This window comes from Crotalus tigris, unplaced genomic scaffold (genome assembly GCF_016545835.1).
Source record: "Crotalus tigris isolate CLP2741 ecotype Arizona unplaced genomic scaffold, ASM1654583v1 scf7180000024153.1733885, whole genome shotgun sequence".
Taxonomy (NCBI): domain Eukaryota; kingdom Metazoa; phylum Chordata; class Lepidosauria; order Squamata; family Viperidae; genus Crotalus; species Crotalus tigris.
The window spans coordinates 1,090,001-1,106,844 of record NW_024100414.1 but is presented as its reverse complement, the minus strand read 5'-3'; the positions used below and the strand labels follow the sequence as shown (position 1 = coordinate 1,106,844).

Genomic DNA, 16,844 nt, shown 5'->3' with positions numbered 1-16,844 from the left:
GATGGGAGGGAGAGAGAGAGAGAGAGAGAGAGAGAGAGAGAGAGAGAGAGAGAGAGAGAGAAGGACCTGAGTGAAAACTTCACAATGTACAGTAGTGTAGCTTATATCTATGCCTAATGTGTGTCTGAGGACCTGAGTGAAGACTTCATGATGGACAGTAATTTGTATCTTTGATGGGAGGGGGGAGAGGAGAGAGAGAGAGAGAGATCTGCCTGAGTGAAGACTTCACAATGGACAGTAGTTTATAGCTTTAAATGGAGGCAGTTTGCTGTGAAAGAACTGAATATAGACCTCACTGTGAAGCGGAAATTTCTACCTAAGAAAGTATGAAGTGTGTGAGTGTGTGTTTGTGTATTTGATTGTGTATGTATTTATGTACATATGTATGGAGATACCTAAGTGAACAATACAGCACATCATAGTACCATAACATATCTTTTTAATCTGTAAGAGGACCTGAGAGAAGACTTCATAGTACACAGTAACCTAGCTGCCTGTCTATCTAATCCACACTAGAGGACCTGACTGAAGACTTCGCCCAGCCCATATGAGGTTGCTAGTTTACTGAAGCTAAGGAAGTCTGGATTGAGGGCTTTAGGAACGGGGACCCAGCAGAATTTCTTTCTAGGGTGTGTTGAATTTGGGGTCCGAGAGCACCGAGGTCTCCCTGAATATGATGACCCAGGCATGCTCCATGCATTCTGCACGTTCCTCCTTCCCGCCCTTCCAAAATAGGTTTGAATCTCAAAAGCAACGGAGGGCGCTAGGACCCGGCAGACCTCTCCCGCGCCTGCCGCCACCTCGCCTACCTAGGCAGACGGCGCCTTATGGCCGCCCCTCTGTTTTTTCCTGCCTCGCCCTCCGCGAAGCGCATGCGCCCACAGCCCGGCCGGCGGCCCGCTTTCCCCCGGTTTCCGGCCGCTTCCGAATGGCGGCACTACTACTTCCGGGTCGGCGCCTCCGTGGCTGAGCCGCGCCGCTCTGCCCGTGGGGGTCTCCCGGCGACCCTCCGCCCACGCGATCCCCGACCCCAGCGCCACGCCTGCCTTCGCCGCCCCGCAGGGACGGTCCAGCGACGGCGGCGCCCGCCCGGCCCGTAAGTCCAGATCGGGCCTGGCCTCTGCCTGGTGGGGGGGGGATCCCCCTCCTCCTTCCCGCTGCTGGACTCCAGGTCCCATCAGGCGCGGCCTCTGGCCTTGCGGGCCCGGAGGAAGCGGGACGAGGCCTCGATGGGGCCGGGGAAGCCATGAAAGGAGGAAGCGCCCTGATGGGGAGGGGAGGGGAGGAGGGGAGAGACGTTGGGAGGGGCTGGGGGGGTGCAGAGGGGCCCCACCCCCATCCCACCCACCCCCCACCTTTGGGAGTCTCTGCCTGCTGAGCCCAGCCCCCATCGTTGCTCTGATCTTGGGGACAGTCTCCCCTTTCCCAAGCATGGGGGGTCTCTTTTTCCCCGTCCCCAAATTTTTCCCCTCCCCATAGACCCCCCCCAACCTTGATCCTGCCCCCCCAGCCTCCCCCCCTTCCCATACTGTCGCAGGAGGCAGCAGTTCCCACTCCCAGATGAAGAGTGGCCAACTACGACCCCTTTGACCAGCTGTGGACTTCAACTCCCAGCATTCCTGAGACAGCAGGTCCCTTTCTTGTCCCAGCAGGCCTGGCTGAGGAATGCTGGGAGTTGAAGTCCGTAAGTTGTCAAAGGAGTCCTATGCTCCGGACTGCCCTTGTTTGCAGGGATGGAGGAAGGGAGGACTTGATTCCGGGCAGTTGCTTTACTTCCAAGAGTTGCCCTTTGACACACAGCCCTCCGAGGCTGCCCTTTGACCCCGAGGGGCTCTGCCTCTGCTTATTGGGCTGTCAGTCCCGTCCCCTGCCTTTTCTCCCCCCTCCAAGGAAAATGGGCTCCTTTTCCAGTTCTGCTGGTAGTTGTTTACTTCCCTAGGAATGCAAAATAAGTGAAAGGGGGAGGAGCCAATATGCTAATGTGTTGTTGTGTATTTGGGGTGCAAGAAATATGAACTAGTAAAACCTAACAGTTAGAACAATTAATCAGGGAAACAGCTTGCCTCCAGAAGCTGTGAATGCTCCAACACTGGAAGTTTTTAAGAAGAGAGATTGGACAGCCCTTTGTCTGAAATGGAATAGGGTCTCCTGCCTGGGCAGGGGGTTGGACTAGATGACCGCCAAGGTCCCTTGCAGCTGCTTTATTATTATTATTATTATTATTATTATTATTATTATTATTATTATTATTATTATTATCCCATTTTGCTGCCTCCTGAGCTTCCAGTGATTAATTGTTCTAACAGTCAAGAAATTTCTTCTTAGTTCTAGGTTGCTTCTCTTCTTGATGAGTTTCCATCCGTTGCTTATTGTCCTGCCTTCTGGTGCTTTGGAGAATAGCTTGACTCCCTCTTCTTTGGGGCAGCCCCTGAGATATTGGAAGACTGCTCTCATTAAACTAGACATACCCATATCTTGGGGGTAGCAGCATGAGTTACATCTTAACATGTTATACGAACTAACCCAACCCTGTCATTTTCCAAGATATAGGAGCATGCCTTCTCTGTTGTGGTAGTAGCTCTCTGGAATGACATTTCATTCAAAGCTTCATGCAGCTCAAACCCTAGTGATGTTCATAAAATAATTTTTAAAAATTGATTGTTTTCTTGGTTGATTGCAGACTCTCTGTGTTTTGGGGTTTGATTTTTTTTTTATTGGCTGTGAGTCATCTTTTTGTTGGTTTTGATTTTTTTTTTCTTCCTGTCTATATTGTTTTTCTGTTATTAACTGCAATCCACCCAGAGTTCTTAAGGAGTTGGACGGCCTTGAAATTGAGTTAAATGTATTTTCAAAAAAATAGGGTGAAGCATCCCAGCTAATTCAGATGTCTTCTCAGTCCACTCATCACCATAATGTAGCGATGTGTTCATGAGTTTTGATCTTGGTATCAACTTTTTATTGCTTTAATATTTCTAGATTTTGAATAGGAGAAGTCAGTTCCTCCTGTTGTTGTCCCACAATGCTGAGACGGTCTTACTCTGCGTTTTCACCTTGCACTGAGCTGTGATTTGCTCTAGATCAGTGATGGCGAACCTTTTAGAGACCGAGTGCCCAAACTGCAACCCAAAACCCACATGCATCGTCAAGTGCCGGGTGGGTGTGGCCCATTGGCTGGGCATGGCTGCAGTGGTAACGGCAGACTGGGTGAGACTAAAAAGTTCAATCAATTCCAACTTTGCAAGATTTTTTTTTCCCTGCGAGAAGTTGAAATTGTTTGATTGAACCTTTTTTTTTTTTTTTTGCACACGGCGGCACAGGCCTAAAGCAAAAAGGTTTTATAGAACCCAGCTGAAGGCCTAGGACTGGGGCGATGGCACGCATGCCCACAGAGGGCTCTGAGTGCTGCCTCTGGCACCCGTGCTATAGATTCGCCACCACTGCTCTAGGTAATATGTGAGTTTACCCTACAGTACCTTCCTATCCTCATTTATCCCTCTTTAAAGCGAGGCAAAGCCTGTCCTTATTGCTGTTGTTTTGGAATAGGGTTAGAAGGCTGTAGAATTGGAGTCCCCAGATAAGAATGGGTGGCTGAGGAATTCTGGGAGTTGACGTCTTCAAGTTGCCAACATTGGAGATCCTGGCTGAAAAAGATGCTGTGAGCCTCTCGCAGTGAAATGGCCAAATTCACGCCAAATAAAATTATTGGTGCAGATCAGATGCAAACAATGGTTGTCGCACTCAAGATTTCTGGCGATAGGAACGGATCGCCACGAGGTCACGCAATTTATCCACACGGCTGTTGGTAACCTCATTCGGTATTGTGGCGTAATGTATGTGGAAAAAAACCACCACCGCCGAAACAAAACCGCGTTTGATCTTGTGGCATAACATTGCTTTCTCGGCTCTGTTTTCTTCCATGGCTGCTACGTGGTTGCTGAGAAACCACGGTCAGAGTTGGAATTGTAAATAAATGATTTCAAACTTGATTTCCTTTTCCGCCCACTTATGCTTTCCAGTCTTCAACTCTGAAGGAGAACCTCTTTATGCTGAATCTGGAGTGTTCCCATTGCTTTTTCAGTTGCACAGAGGAGCAATTGACTAGTCCAGCGTCTAAATCTAGGCGACCCGGGCTGTTGCAGTTTTCCTGGTCCATTATTTTAAATTGACTGCCTGTTGATCAGGTGAATTGGTCGCTGACTCTAAGGACGCAACTTGTTCTGCACCAAAACCAGAAGGGGGGAAAAAAGTTCCGCTAAAAGTTAATCTCGTTCCATCAGCGATGATATGAATTTTCCTATGCAAATTAGCCTGGTTTTCAGTTCAGTACAACAGCATTCCATGCGCCTTTGGTGTGTAGCCACACTGGCCACGGAAAATGGGTTCCTTCTCCCGGACGAGGAACAGAGATCAGCCCCTTGGTCTGGAATCAAACACGAGTCCACGGGGAAACCGTTTTTAATTAATCCATTTATTTTGGAATATCCACTTAACTTATACAGGCAGGATTCATACTGAAACACACACGTCATAAAAGAGCCAGGGTTGCCTACCCCTGAACTAGACCATCAATGTTTTATTTATTTTTTTAGTACATCACAGTCAAATGTGGCGGAGTAACACAGCGTACGAACCTGGTCAGTGTTAAATCACAAAGTCTGGTTCCCAAGAAGGAAGCGAGAGACCTCAAATGCGGCTGAATCAAGAAAAAGAGACTGCATTTTAAAACGAAACAAAACAAAAACAACAACATAAAACCACGCTCCTCTCCTGTATTTTTCCGAGAAATATTGGAATGAAAAATGACATCACTTTGTCATCTGTTCCAATTGATGTTACCCTCTTTGCGGTGACAGCTGAAAAGGCCCACAGGTGCCATATAAAGAGATGACCATGTTGTCATATTTCATTTAGGCGTCCCTCTGCAAAGGCATAATTACCTAATTAGCTTGTTAATTAGGAGATTAGCATTTCGCTGTATTGATAGAATGCTCTTTGCAGGCAGGAGTCGAGGAAACTAGATTTGTTGGCCTAATTTATAAGTGTGGTGGTTTCTTCCCTTCCTCCTCCCCCCCCCCATACTTATTTGCTTAAAATATTCAGGGAGAGTAATTCTGCCTTCTCTTAAGGGGAGCTTTTTTCTCCAGACAAGATACGGATAAGAGAGAAGTCCAGCCTCAGCAGGAACATGATCACCTCTCTCCATATCCAATCCTCCTCATCCTCCTCTCTTCCTCCTCCTCCTCCTCATCCTCTCTTCTTCCTCTTCCTCCTCCTCCTCTTCTTCCTCTTCATCTCCTCCTTCTCCTCCTCCTCCTTCTCTCTTCTTCCTTCTCCTCCTCCTCCTCCTCCTCCTTCTCTTCTTCTTCCTCTTCCTCCTCCTCTCCTCCTCCTTCTCCTCCTTTCCTCCTCCTTCTCCTCTTCCTCCTCCTCCTCCTCCTCCTCTTCTTCTTCTTTTTCTTCTTCTTTTTCTTCTTCTTCTTCTTCCTCCTCTTCCTCCTCCTCCTCCTCTTCTTCTTCTTCTTCTTCATTTTCCTCCTCCTCCTCTTCTTCTTCTTCTTCCTCTTTCTCTTCCTCCTCTTCCCCTCCTCCTCCTCCCCCCAATGTGTCTGCCTGCAAGCATCCCTGCTTAATTCCCGAATCTGTTTCCCAGTGATGATGTTTTTCAGTTACCCCAAAAGGAAACCACCTTTCTCCTCCCATCCTTTGCCTCTCTTCGGGTGTCAAGTCCACGGGGATTGACACATGGCAATATATGAATGGTGTGAACAGCAGAGAAATCACCTTTTGCTCGAAAGAGCTGGCCTTCAGGAAACACTGGGCTCCAAACCGTGCAGTCCTGCCTCAGACAGGAGCCTTCAGTAACCAGCACTCCGACAACTGCAGGGGGAAAAAAAAAAAAAGCTGCAGCTGACAAACTCTTGATGTATTCTTGCAAAAACTGTGATTTCCTCCCCCCCCCCACACACAATCCCTTCCTTGCTAACATCACTCATCTCTCTAAAGCGATATCTATCTGTAGGAGGGGGAAAAATCTTTTTTTCCCCCTCTCCTTAAGATGCACTGGGACTCCCTTCTTTATTAATGATTTGGGAGACACAGCTCACTTACAGTAATCATTTTTCCCTGGCTCTGAACCTGAGGAACCGCGGGCTGTAATTTTGAGAGCCCAGTAAGGAAAATAGAGATTATTTTTCAGGTTCCAATTTACTCTCGGTAATCAGGAAGCGTTCTCTCTTGAGTCTTCCTGTAAGCCCCACCATATAATAAGGTGGTTTGGGACGAGGTTGCTAGGAATGGATTCGCTTCCCAGGAACTTCCTTTGCGGTGCCTCGTTTCCACATGCAAAGTGTATTTTGTGATTCTGGCTGCTTTCACGCTGCTGTTTTGCCAGATGTAGCATGCATTTTGGCACAGAGATCAGTTGTTAAGGGATCACTGCAGTTGTTAAATTGGTCCCACGGTTGTTAAATGAATCCAGCTTCTTCCCCATTGACTTAGCTCGTCCGAAGGTCGGAAAAGGGCGTCACGTGATCCCTCCCGGGACACCACAACCGTCGTAAATATGAACCAGTTGTCAAACGTCTGAGTTTGGATCACGTGACCCACGGTCATGAAGTGTGAAAAACGATTGTAAAGTCCCTTTTTTTTTTCCCCAGTGCTGCTGTAACTTTGAGCGGACACTAAGCGAACGCTCGTCAGTCACGTGGGCATGTTTAAATTTCAAAATCATTTAAAAAGAAAAACGAACAAAGCCCGGCGTGGTAGCAGGGGGCCTAGCAGATGCGAGGGGACGAGAAACTTGGCACTTAACAAACACCCGCCTTGCTTCTTCCATTTTTTTATTTTATTTTATTTTATTGAGATCGGCCCAAACAGACATCGCTAACCTCTTTGCAAAAACAGACAAAAAAGTCAAAATTGTGCAACCGGGCTGTGATTCTTCTCTGCTGTTGTTTTGCCCACTGCCTCTCTAGCCAGAAGGTCCTGGCACGGGAGTGATTTTATTTACAAATTATAGTCCGTTTCCTCTTTGGCTACGGCGGAAGTTGAAAGGGTGCCAACCCAGTTGTGGGAGCTATTAAGAAAGCCCACATCCTTGTCAAGCCTCCCGGGCTATAAACAGGGTTCAGCGCAGGAAGAGGGAAATAAATAAATAAGTGGGCCTCTGCATCTGCTGTTAAGCCTGTTGTTTAACTCCCTCGGCAGACATTAAATCATTTTCAAGCACAATAATAGTGTGGGAGGTAAATTAACTAACCATTAACCATCTTATAAATACACAATTAACATGCCAAGCCTTCGTGTGACGGCATGGATGGGGCAGCCGTGGGTTTTTTGTTTTTTGTTTTGGGGACTGGGATTTGGCTTCTCCGTTGCTCAACCGTAGGTCTTTGAGGTGCTTCAAGCTTAATAATAATAATAATAATAATAATAATAATAATAATAATAATAATAATACATTAGCTCTGGCAAAGCAAAACTGCTTTCCTTTTCATAGGACCAGTGTCTTTTTTTTTTTTTTAAAGAGCTTTTGGCTGTGCAGTTTGCCCTAGGATGGAGTAGCCAAGAACTGCTTTTTATTAACTAATAAACTCAGCTATCTGGCTAGAGTAGCCTTCTGTCAAATTGAAAAAAAGAACTTGGGCATTTTCATGTAGCCGTACCAAAGCTTAAGAAGAGCTGTCCTCAGTAACATCATGAGCTAATCCCTTCTTGATTCCTTAATCATGTTACATATGTGTTACAGGTAGAAGAGAATGCATGTAGCTTGGGGTTGAAATGAGGGGTCCTTGGTGATCTCTGAAATTGGTGGCTTTCTGCAGACATTTCATTACCCATCTAGGTAACATCATCAGTGCACTGTATATAAACAGGGAGCAAGTCGCGCTAAATGATCTTATTGTGGCCCAAACCAGCGACCTAAATAGTGGATTAAATGCAACTTGTCCAGGTTGCTTACAGATAATTTGTGCAATATTTATAAATGCACACACACGCATGCATGCAGAAGCCACGGAAAAAGAATTGGCGATGCCAACATTTTTTTTTCTCCCCTCCCCAAAAAAATGCACGGCCAGTTTAAGAAAGCTGATAGAACAAACTTTTTTCTACAGCCCTTCTCCTGCACTTGGGAGTCTCCAATGATTGAGTGTCCTTGTTAGGAAATAAATTTCCTGGATGTCAAAAACTTGTGCGGCCAATGGAAAGCTTTAAATCACCCGGAGATGTCACCGGCAGACCTCAATTTATCTCCTGTCCATCCTGAATTAGCACCGTGTTAAAAGCCTTTGATTGGTCCAGGGGCGGGTCCCGATTGAATTGATTGGACAAGGATTTTGCCATGATTAGCAGCAATATTATTCCACCTCAAGGAAGAAAGGAGGATTTCCATTTGCCAAACTCAACAGTATTTTGCTTTGCTTCAGATTTTCGTATTTAAAAAAAAAAGAAACAAAGTCAACGACTAACACCTCTTTAAGTGGGTAGCAGCCCTTCTTAGGAGATTTTGTAAGCAGGTCAACTCTGCTGACACATGTGCCGTGCCTACTGGATGTTATAAAGAGCCCATCTCGTGTAGTGAAACCAGGAGACTGAATTTTAGTCCCACCTTATCCACAAAAGCCAGCTGGGTGACTCTGGGTCACTCACTAGGAGACTGTGAGTTCTAGTCCCACCTTGGGCATGAAAGATGGCTAGGTGATTTGGGGGTCAATCCCCAGGAGATGGTGAGTTCTAGTCCCACCTTATACATGAAAACCAGCTGGGTGACTTCCATCCAGTCCCTCCCTCTCAGCCCAGCCCACTTCGCTGGGTGGTCATTGTGGGGCAAAGAGGGGGAACAACTACTTATTGCACCAGTATCAAAGAAATGATGGAGTTGAATCATGAAAGAAAGGAGGCGAAAGGAAGGACAAAGCGAAATGCGAAGGACAAAAATGAAAATATATTTTTTTGATTTGTTTTACATAATTAAATTGAATTGCTCAATTGTCCTGCGGCCAGTTGTCCCATTCCATTCTGAGGGGCGTTAAATGAGTAACATGGTTGTTAAGATAATCTGGCTTCCCCATTGACTTTAATTGTTGCAGGTCGCAAAAGGAGATCATGTGATCCCCCCCCCCGGACGCTGCAACCATCCTCAATAGGAATCAGTTGCCCAGCGTCTGAATTTTGATTACGCAATCATGGGAATGCTTCAATGGTCATCAAATGTGAAAGACGGCCCACGAGTCCCTTTTTGTAACTTTGAGCGGTTGTGAGTCAAGGACTCCCTGTAATCCCATTTGGCACCCAGTCGTTTCCTAAGCTTGTCCTCTCCGGCGTCTATCCTGTGTTTCCTCCAGCAGGTAGAGAAGACGTTGGTTCAGCATGGATCAAAGAAGATAGTAGGGGAAGGCAGCAGAACCTGGAACAGTAGGATGGCTTTCTTGGACAACCCGGCTATTATCCTGGCTCACATCCGACAGTCTCATGTGACCAGCGATGACACGGGGATGTGTGAAATGGTCCTCATCGACCAGGACGTTGACTTGGAAAGATTCCACCCGGCTTCGGCCAATGGGGACGACAGCTCGGAAGGATCCAGCGGCAACGGCGAACCTCAGGGTTATGTGTATTCTCAGTCCGTGGACATTACCTCAAGCTGGGACTTCGGCATTCGAAGGCGCTCAAATACAGGTGAGTTGTGCTGGGAGCATCCTGGGGTGGGGGGGTTGTCTTCCTAGGATGAGGCTGGGATGTAAAGAGGGAGGCATCATAAGATACCTGGGTCAACTCCAGACGTCTCCAGGAATCGACTAACAAGGGGTGTGCAATTTTTTTCTCCCCACGGAAAGACCTGTTTCCATATTTGTTGGGAACTGTGTTTTGGGTGGAGTAAATAAACAGTCTACGGGAGGGGAAAAAAATAACTAAATTAGGGCTCCTTGGTGTCTTCTGAACTTGTCTGCTTTCTTGCAGACGTTTCATGACCCAAATTAGATAACATCGTCCGTGCTAGAAGGGAGTTGGTTTATGGGGAAGGAGGAGGATTATGGGGCCCTTGGTGCTCTCTGAGCTTGGTGGTTCTCTTGCAGACGTTTCATTACCCAAACTAGGCGACGTCATCAGTGGTAGAAAGGAGCAGGATTATATTGGATATAAACAGAAAGCAAATGGCCCTCCTTTCTGGCACTGATGATGTTACCAAGTTGGGCAATGAAACGTCTGCAAAAAAACAACCAAGCTTAGAGCTGCTACGTATAAAGAGGGAGCAAGTCACGTTCGATAGAACTGATGAGGTTGCCTAGTTGGGTAGTAAAACACCCGCAAGAAAATAACCAGGCTCAGAGAATACCAAGGACCCCTCATTTCAACCCTGAGCTATAAATATTCTCCTTTATTAGAAATAATGAAATGGGGACCTCCACTGACTTTCTCCCAGCTTTAGAAGAACGAGAGAGAGCCTTTTGTCTGAACTGATGTTTTTCGTTGGCTCAACAACTGGATGGATTTAATCCTCATCTAATGACAATGCAGTCCTCCAATAATGATCACTACTAGGACTCCAGAAATTGCTGTCCCTGTGCAATGATGTTTCCCCTAACAACCAGGGGTGGAAATTCCAGCCCCAGTTATTAAGGTGGTTTAAAAAGGATTGAGGGCAATAGAAGAAGGGGACGACAGAGAATGAGATGGCTGGATGGAGTCACTGAAGCAGTAGGTGTGAACTTAAATGGACTCCAGAAGATGGTGGAGGACAGGAAGACCTGGAGGAACATTGTCCATGGGGTCGCGATGGGTCGGACACGACTTCGCAATTAACAACAACAAGCTGTCATAAGATCAGGACCTCGGACAGCACCTTCTCACCAACACAAAAACTGGTCATTTTCTGGAAGTTTGTACATTCAGAGAGAGAGTTTTGTTTTTGTTTTTTAAACCAGTTTTAACCAGTTTATCCAACTGCTCCTCTTCTTTGTCTTCTGGAATCAATCTGACATTAAAAGCAGAGAGATAATTCCGAGTGCCTTCAAAGGCCTAGTTACTGATATTTCACCTATTTGAGCGTGGACTGTTTTGGACGTGGATTCGAAAATATGTAAAGAGGAAAAATGATATTCGGTTTTTTAAGATTTGACTAATGTGGCGCAGAAACAAATCATTTATTTTTACTACCTATAAACTGTTCCAGCACAGGGAAGAAAAAGCTATGCTAATTTATATAGCGTTGACATTTTATAATTTTCATGATTTTTTTTAGATAAAAGATTTTATATTTAAAACTTTAATAGTCTAGTCTGAGTTCATTTATCTTTAATTTTTGAAACGGGGAGAGTAATTCATAACAGTAATTTTATTCCTGTAATGTAATATTCACTTCAGTTCATTTGTGCATTAAAATTCCTTTAAGACCGTTATTAATGATTTATATAATGAAATGTCATATTAATCACACAAGTTTTCACATTTTATTATTCTCTTCCATGTTAATACTATCTTTATGATCTCTATTAATGTTTTATATCCTCTAATTTCAATTATAAATCAAGAACATTTTCATGTTTTTGTTGGTATTTGCTTTTCAGGGGTGCCACCTTTAAAATTTTATTGCACGCACCCCCCTCCAATAGATGTGCAGCATAAAACATCTTTATTCATAGCAAGGTAGTTAATTATGTCTTTTGTTCATCGCAAACTTTCGTTGACAAACTTAAATATTATAATACATTTTTTTTTTTTTTCTAAGCTCAGAGACTTGAACGGCTCCGGAAAGAGAGGCAAAATCAGATCAAATGCAAAAACGTGCAATGGAAAGAGAGAAATATCACCTGTTCTGGTAAAAAAAAAATATTATTTTATTCACCGTTCGTTTCTGGGCTTGTTTCATGCATAACCTTGTTAATTCTGTACATTTTTGCCTGATAAAGAATGAGAATAATTCCAGAGAGCGCTTGGCTAAAAGATAAATAACAAAGAATATTCTTTTAAAGAATTCACCGAAAACATGAGCTCTCCATCCACGTGTGCCACCCGTTTGGACTTCAGCGTCCATCATCCCTAGCCAGAAAAATCTAATGAGCAGGCAGGACGATGGGATTTGTAATCCCAACCCCCGTGGCTAGCCACAGGTGGTCAAAGCTGGAAGATTTTGGAGGATGCCCGGTCCTTGTCCTGATGGATCAGATAAGATTCATCCTTGGGAACAGTTAAAGCTTTAGAAATTGCCACGGGTGCTGCTGCTGTTCCCAGTTTTCCTGGAAGCAAAACCGCAAGGAGAATTATCTCAAGTTTTGGAACCACCTCTGTCCTAAGCTGCACCGTGGCTGCCCTATATGAGCTGCTAATCTGAACAGATTAGTTTTGTAATCTTGGTTCAAGAATAGCAAGGATGTGCATTTCGTTGTGTGCCTTAGTCCACAGCACGCAGTCCACTGTTTTATTTATTAGGCCGCTGTTCTTCTGAAGAGCACAAAGCAGGAGCGATGAGAGAAATTCCTTTTTTTTTTATTCTGAGAAGCTGTGAGTCTGTAACGTAAGGGAGAGATCTGGGTAGTGTTTCATCCCTTTAAAGTGTATCCATTTGGTGAATACACAATGAGATTTCTTGCAAATCAGCCGATCCATTCGGGAATTGGCCTTAACAACGGACTCCTTTCAGTCTTCACGGCCATTTGTATAGAAACAGAGAGCAAGCCCCATTCCCTGCTAGCACTGATGATGTTCCCTAGTCAGGTAATGAAACGTCTGCAAGAAAACAACCAAACTCAGAGAGGATGAAGGACCCCAAATCAAGTCCCATCTTCTGATCTTTTGTGCCCTATAATAGTTTCCCAAATCGTCCCATCAGCACTTCTCTTGAATCAAGGGAAGCTGCCTCATTCAGCAGAGAGATGGAGGCAGCACCTGTGCCAGCCAAACCAACCATAAGCCAGGATCTTGCAGTCTTTTCCCAAAGAGCAAAATTGCCTGTTAAAATGAGCTCTTGACCAGACGGATGAAACGCAACGTCTGACTGTCAAGCCCCAAAGAATAACTCAATGTAGCGTCTCAAGGTCATTGTTAGATATGAATTTCTTTATTTTTTGTTCCAGGCCAGACTGGTCTCTTCCAATTAGGTAAAATAGCTGACTCAGAGACTGTGACATACATGGTTTTAGTGACTAGACAGGTAGTCCTCCAACTTAACAACAGTTCACAGAAATTTTGGGCTCCATTGTGGTTGAAAATCGAGGATCACCTGTAGGGACAATTCAGTCCTCCTCTTCTGAGTTAGCCCAGCTCCTCCGTGGCTCTGTTGAGTTATCTCAGTGTCTCTCTTCTTGTAACGCTGGCCCAGCTGCACCTCCTCCATCTCAATATTTTGGGTTAAGCTGTCATCTCCCTGAGTCTGACAAGTTTTAATTCTGCCATTTAACAAATGAGTTCCCCTGCCCCCCCCATCCCTCCAGTGTTGGAAGTCCCCACTCAATCTGCCTGAGCATCCGTTCGAATCCTCAAGAGGGATAAGCGTGTAAATCTTGGGGACGTCTCCAGGTCCAGAGGTAGAAAAGATTGGTAGCTTGGAAGCGGATCTGTCAATGGTGATGGATTGAGTTTGGGGGCAGCTCGTTGCTGGAGCAGATGTGTCACGAAACCCCCTCCAATTCCACATTGGCTGTACGGAGAAGAAACCAATGGTAATAGGCAACAGCTCAACAAGTCTTGACAACTAAGTTCATCTGTCTTCATTTTTTTTTTTTTAAAGATACCCTTGCCTTACCCAAGAACCTTCCGGCTCGTCCTGACAAAGTTGCACCTGATTCCTAGGCTGAGTTGATGCTCCAACATGCCATCTTCTCTTGAGGGATGGTTAGCTTCTCAAATGTCCTATCCCCATTAGAAACTCCAATTTTGGATGCTCTCCCCAAGCCACAAGCATCCATGGGCTTCAAGGGGTCCACTTCAAGGTTCAGCTATATATTAGCCGCCCTCCGTGTAGAGTTTTCCACATCCAACTCAACAACACGGCAGCTGAATTGAACAGAAGACTTTATTTGGCCGAGTGTGATTAGACACCCAAGGAATTTGTTTCCGTTGCAGAAGCTCTCCCGTTGGCCATTAACCCATAATGAAGTAGCTGCTTAGAGACTGGATAACTGACCAGTGACAATGACCACCTCATCCAGATAATCGTATTACCTAACTATAGCTAATTTCCAGTCCCCCCCCCCCCATAGACTAGCTTTCCATTGGGTGTTTCAGCCTTGGAGGGGGCATCCAATCTCAACGGTGTTTTTTCAAAAGGCAACTGGGCTCTGGTTCTTCCTTGGGGAAGACATTTTGCTTCCCATCCTGGACGCTTCTTCAGTTCTGACTTCTTGACTTCACGTCCAAGAAGCTTCTGGGAGAAGAAGCGAAATGTCTTCTTCAAGGAGAAAACATAGTCCAGTTGCCCTCTGGAAAGGCCCCTTTGAGGCAACCCTGGCCTGGGTTGACTGAGGGTCTCCATAGCCAGTCAGATGCTGTAATGTTCCTCTCTGTCTTTGAACCCCAGCCGAGGAGCTGAGCCTCCTTTTTGACAAGAAGAACTTCAAGGTGAAGCCTGCCCACGCTCCTGCAAAGCCATCAGTCCTCTCCGTCCGGCTGGAACAGTGCCCTTTGCAGTTGAACAATCCTTTTAACGAGTACTCCAAGTTCGACGGCAAGGTAAGTTGATCAGGACAGGATCAGCTTAACTACTACCAGCTCTCTTTCTCTACTTTCAGTAGCGTTCTTCGCCTTTCTCCCCATCAAAATAAAAATTTAACTCAGCCGGTTGAGAGATCGAACATTCCCACTATCATTAAAGCTTTTTCTTTAAAAAAAAGAAGAAGAAGAAGAAGAGAGGATCAAAGCCCATGTTCCAAATCTGAAAAAAAGGATTTCAAGAGTCACCCAGCCTCTGGAGTAAATATATAATTAAGTAGGATTTTTTTTTTAAAGCATGCTTAATTAGGCCCCCAAAGTCTCTCTCCCCCCCCCCATAATAGACTTCCCCATCTCTTCCCAATTAGGCATTCCTTCCCCAAGAGACCCAATTGGTTCGGTTAATTATGCAAATCAGGCACGTTTCTATTCCCAGGCGAAGAATTTATGAATGTTCGCAAAAACTGCAACTCTTCATATATGTATATATATGAGAAGCAGGGCGATTGCTGTATTTGAAACCCAGGAAAAAAGCTCAGAGGAGGGAAAGAGTTGCTTAAAAATATATTGATTCTGAGTTGGTTGGTTTTTAATGTCGGAACCTCTCGGATTCTTTTTTTAATCGCGTGGTGAATTCGAACTGAAAGCAGGGCAGATTTAGTCGCCCGGGGCTGTGCTTGTCCAACAAGCAGACTGAGGTGTGAAAAATTTATCCTAATGCTTGACTTAAAAACAATTCATTTAGTGATCATTCAAAGTTAATAGCAGCACTGAAGAATTTGGTACATGACCATTTTTCACACTGATGATCTTTGCAGCATCCTATTGTCAAACTTCAGACACTAGGCAACTGACTCATATTTATAGAATAGGATAACAAAGTTGGAAGGGGCCCTGGAGGTCTTCTAGTCCAACCCCCTGCTCAGGCAGCAAACCCTATACAATTTCAGACAAATGGCTGTCCAATCTCTTCTTGAAAACCTCCAGTCTTGGAGCATCCACAGCTTCTGGAGGCAGGTTGTTCCACTGTTTAATTGTCCTCCCTGTCAGGAAATTTCTCCTTAGTTCCAGGTTGCTCCTCTCCTTGATGAGTTTCCATCCGTTGCGTCTTGTCCTGCCTTCAGGGACTTTGGAGAATAGCTTGACTCCCTCTTCTTTGGGGCAACCCCTGAGATACTGGGTTTAGTAGTTCAGCATCTCCAAAGGATAGTATCAAGGCTACGTTTTCTACATACGTTGCACTATTTAATCTCTGTTACCTTATCCAAAATTGTCCCAAAGGCAAGTGGACTTTTGTTATTCCTTGAAGACATTTCACATCTCATCCAAGAAGATTCTTTTAGTTCTTCATCTTCAAGGGAAAACAAAAGTCCAGTTGCTTTTTGAAAAAACACCTTTGGGATAACCATGATCTGGATGACCGAGAATCTTCATAGACGCTTATCCTAAATTAATTTCTCCTTTTCTGTCCATATCTGGGATTGATAGATATCCTTCCCTGGTTCATCTATGTAAAGTTTCTAGGACTTGCCCAGGTTGTGAAAACAATAGATAATCAAACATCCAGAAGCTTTTGAACTGGGGGAAAAATGTTTCAGATTTAATAATAATAATAATAATAAATCTCTGCCCTGCAGCAAAAATAAAACTTGCCTGCTGTAATTTGACATTTCAACTCTTTGGGGTTGAGCCCATCGAATTTGAGGCTGTCTAAGGCCATGGACCCCTGTCTGAAAAAGAAACCAACAACAATTTCTTTGTTAGCAACTGTTTTTAGCAATGAGAGTGGGGGAAGGGATAATTCATGAGTACTAATTGCTTGGCTGTTAATTTTCATAAGTGTTGATAGAAGCAGTTGCTTAAATTAAACTTTGTTTAAAACGTATCAGGGGAAATATTCAGCACTGTCGGGCCTGAAGTGAAAATTAATATGAATGCTGTGGCAATTAACACGTACTGGTTAATAGCTTTTAGCAGCATTTTGGGATGATAGACCTTAAATACATTTTTCGCATGCTGCTCTTGTACCAGTTGCGTTCCACATTTACGTCTGGATAATTATGAACAAATGTTTTTTTTTCCCCTCCCCACAATCGTGAGTACTAAATAGCTTTCCAAAAAAAAAGGGGGGGGGAAACCCCCACAGTCAATAAAAGATGGAGAAAGGAAATACACTGCAGTGTCGCCAGTTAAAAATA

At 44.8% G+C, this 16,844-nt stretch overlaps 1 protein-coding gene and 1 long non-coding RNA gene across 6 annotated transcripts in view; one reads left to right on the top strand and one right to left on the bottom strand.

The window, feature by feature from the left end:
• The first annotated feature begins 896 nt into the window (after nt 1–896).
• MAPKAP1 (MAPK associated protein 1) overlaps nt 897–16,844 on the top strand; it is a 76,435-nt gene continuing 60,487 nt past the window's right edge. For 2 of the 5 annotated variants that reach the window (XR_005554235.1, XM_039322910.1), the window contains exons 1-4: nt 897–1,096; nt 9,348–9,678; nt 11,729–11,818; nt 14,516–14,667. Coding sequence is in view for 4 of the 5 variants with exons in the window: in XM_039322910.1 (XP_039178844.1) it covers nt 9,420–9,678; nt 11,729–11,818; nt 14,516–14,667 (501 nt within the window). In the remaining variant the exon portion in view is untranslated. The remainder of the gene's footprint in view (nt 1,097–9,347; nt 9,679–11,728; nt 11,819–14,515; nt 14,668–16,844) is intronic. The other 3 variants (XM_039322908.1, XM_039322907.1, XM_039322909.1) reach the window with 2 other exon arrangements.
• LOC120298821 overlaps nt 4,450–16,844 on the bottom strand; it is a 35,810-nt gene continuing 23,415 nt past the window's right edge. The window contains exons 4-5 of the long non-coding RNA XR_005554236.1: nt 5,782–5,877; nt 4,450–4,693 (exon numbers count right to left, since the gene is read on the bottom strand). This is a non-coding gene — a long non-coding RNA (uncharacterized LOC120298821). The remainder of the gene's footprint in view (nt 4,694–5,781; nt 5,878–16,844) is intronic.